Genomic DNA, 2,167 nt, shown 5'->3' on the forward strand with positions numbered 1-2,167 from the left:
TGCATTCCACAAGATTGGATACACTTCTTTTATCCGCGGCCAAAATCTTTCGTACCTACACTCCCGAAACAAACTTTTAATTTCAACATCATGTCTCAAATCAATCAAGTTTTCTTGAAGAGAAGAACATACCGTTGAAACTTCCACGCTGAAAGGATTGATAAACCAAGTTGGCACTTTCAGACTAGCCAAATCTTGGAATCGGGATGCAGATCTTCTTTCAGTGTTTGAAGGTGGAGGTAATATGTTTGAAGATCCTCCGAATCACCACAAGAAGATTTCAAGTTGGGGAATTTGGTGCATATTTTTTTCTCTCTCTTCTCTGCATATTTTCTTCAAAAATAGATAGTTTATCAATGAATGCTCCGACTACTCTTTTCGCTTTGGCCATATTTATGTTCTTCCCCTGTAGCTGCAGGTTCATTTCCTTTAATTTTTGAAAAATATCTGATAAGTAAGCGATGTCATTTCGCTTCTCTTGTAGTTCTGTACTCAGTGTGGGGTCGGTAGTATTAAGAAATTCAATAACAGTATCCATGAGACTGAAGAACCGCCTTAAGCAATTGCCTTTAGAAAGCCAGCGGACTTCCGTATGTAGTAGCAATATATTAAATATCTCATCATTTTCTTCACAAAGTGTACGAAATATTCGATCATTCTTTGGTTTTGCTTTAATTTTATTTACCGCATCTATGACAAGTCGAAGAGAATCGTGCAACCTCCCACTCAAATTTTTGGCAGCCAAATGCTCTCTGTGAATGACGCAGTGAACACACAAAATTCCAGGTACTGCTTGTTTCAGATGTGCAATAAATCCCCAATGGCGTCCTGTCATTGCTGCTGCATCGTCAGTAGCACAGGCGATCATATTTAATAAGGGAATCTCTTTTTCCCCAAAAAATCTCTTATTGACTTCAAATATGGAAGATCCTTTTGTATCAGTAATCAGACTTCTAACAAATAGCATTTCCTCGGCCATTTCTCCATTGTCGTCAATGAATCGGACATATGACAGCAGCAAAGCTATGCTGTCACTCAGGGTAGTCTCGTCAAGTTGCACAGTAAACTCTCTGCTTTTCAATTTGTTGCAGAGAACATCTTCGACATTCGCTCCCATTTCATTAATCCTTCTGGAGACAGTATTATTGCGGAGAGGAACTGCATCTGTTCCTTGGCTGGCCTGACTGGTTACCAACATAGTATCAACTATCTCTTTGACAGCTGGGAAGATGAGTTCTTCTCCAATTGTGTGCGGCTTGCCACTTTTTGCTATTAAGAATGATACCTTGTAGGAAGCAAGTAAACCCTTGTCGTTTTTCTTGGTAGCTTTTGCAATCAATGACCCAACAGTAACTCGCCTTTCATACTTTGGCTTGAGCTCCTGTAAACGAAAGAAATACACATTAACTTTAATTATTATAAGTAATGGTAATAAAGTTTAAAAAAGGTTTTCTTTCAGTCTGACTTTTGGTAATAGAAAGTAAAAATAATTATAGTATGTTGATACCTAGGTACAGTTACGATCACTAAATAGTTTACACTTTAATTTTTACATTGCAATACTTTTGACGTAAAGGTGCGTTTAAACGGGGTAAAAATTTAAAAAATAGGCTCCCAAATACGTAAGTCTGTAAACTATTCAATGATTGTAACTGTACATGGAAAAATTACATCCTACAAACAAAAGACTTTTACTCACCGCAAAATATTGGACGGGTCTGTTTGACTTCTCTGGATGAATCCACTTCAAGTGATCCATAAGACGAGGCGGCTTCATGGATTCGTTTGACAAAGATTTTGCACAAATAAGACACAATGGTAGATTTTTATTTCCTGGCAATTCAATGAATCCATATTTCAAATACTTCGTTGAGTACTGCCGGCACTTTTTTTTAGGTGCTAACATTTTGAGAGCAAAACAAAAGAGTAATTAATTACAACTTATTGAGAAGACAAAAAATAAAAACACTATCTTGCAATTCTCAATAAATAATTATATTGCCACGCGTCGACGTCTCTGTCCGAATTCTAACATTATGACTAATAATGATTCTAATATTGTGACGCCTCGTGTTCGACAAGATCTGTGACTAGACGAGATGTTTGTGTTATTATTACCTGCATTGGTATACATATATTTACTTTTTGACGTGACAACGTCTTAAAT

At 36.8% G+C, this 2,167-nt stretch overlaps 1 protein-coding gene across 1 annotated transcript; it reads right to left on the reverse strand.

Annotated features, from left to right (window-relative positions):
- Positions 1–776: 776 nt before the first annotated feature.
- LOC140431354 (zinc finger MYM-type protein 6-like) lies at positions 777–1,906 on the reverse strand (the record flags this gene model as incomplete). Its single annotated transcript, XM_072519290.1, has 2 exons — positions 1,700–1,906; positions 777–1,381 (listed from the first exon to the last, which is right to left on the reverse strand). Coding segments are annotated over exons 1-2 (812 nt in total), but the record flags the coding sequence as incomplete, so codon positions are not given.
- Between the last annotated feature and the right edge of the window lie 261 nt (positions 1,907–2,167).

This window comes from Diabrotica undecimpunctata, unplaced genomic scaffold, assembly GCF_040954645.1.
Source record: "Diabrotica undecimpunctata isolate CICGRU unplaced genomic scaffold, icDiaUnde3 ctg00000689.1, whole genome shotgun sequence".
NCBI lineage: Eukaryota > Metazoa > Arthropoda > Insecta > Coleoptera > Chrysomelidae > Diabrotica > Diabrotica undecimpunctata.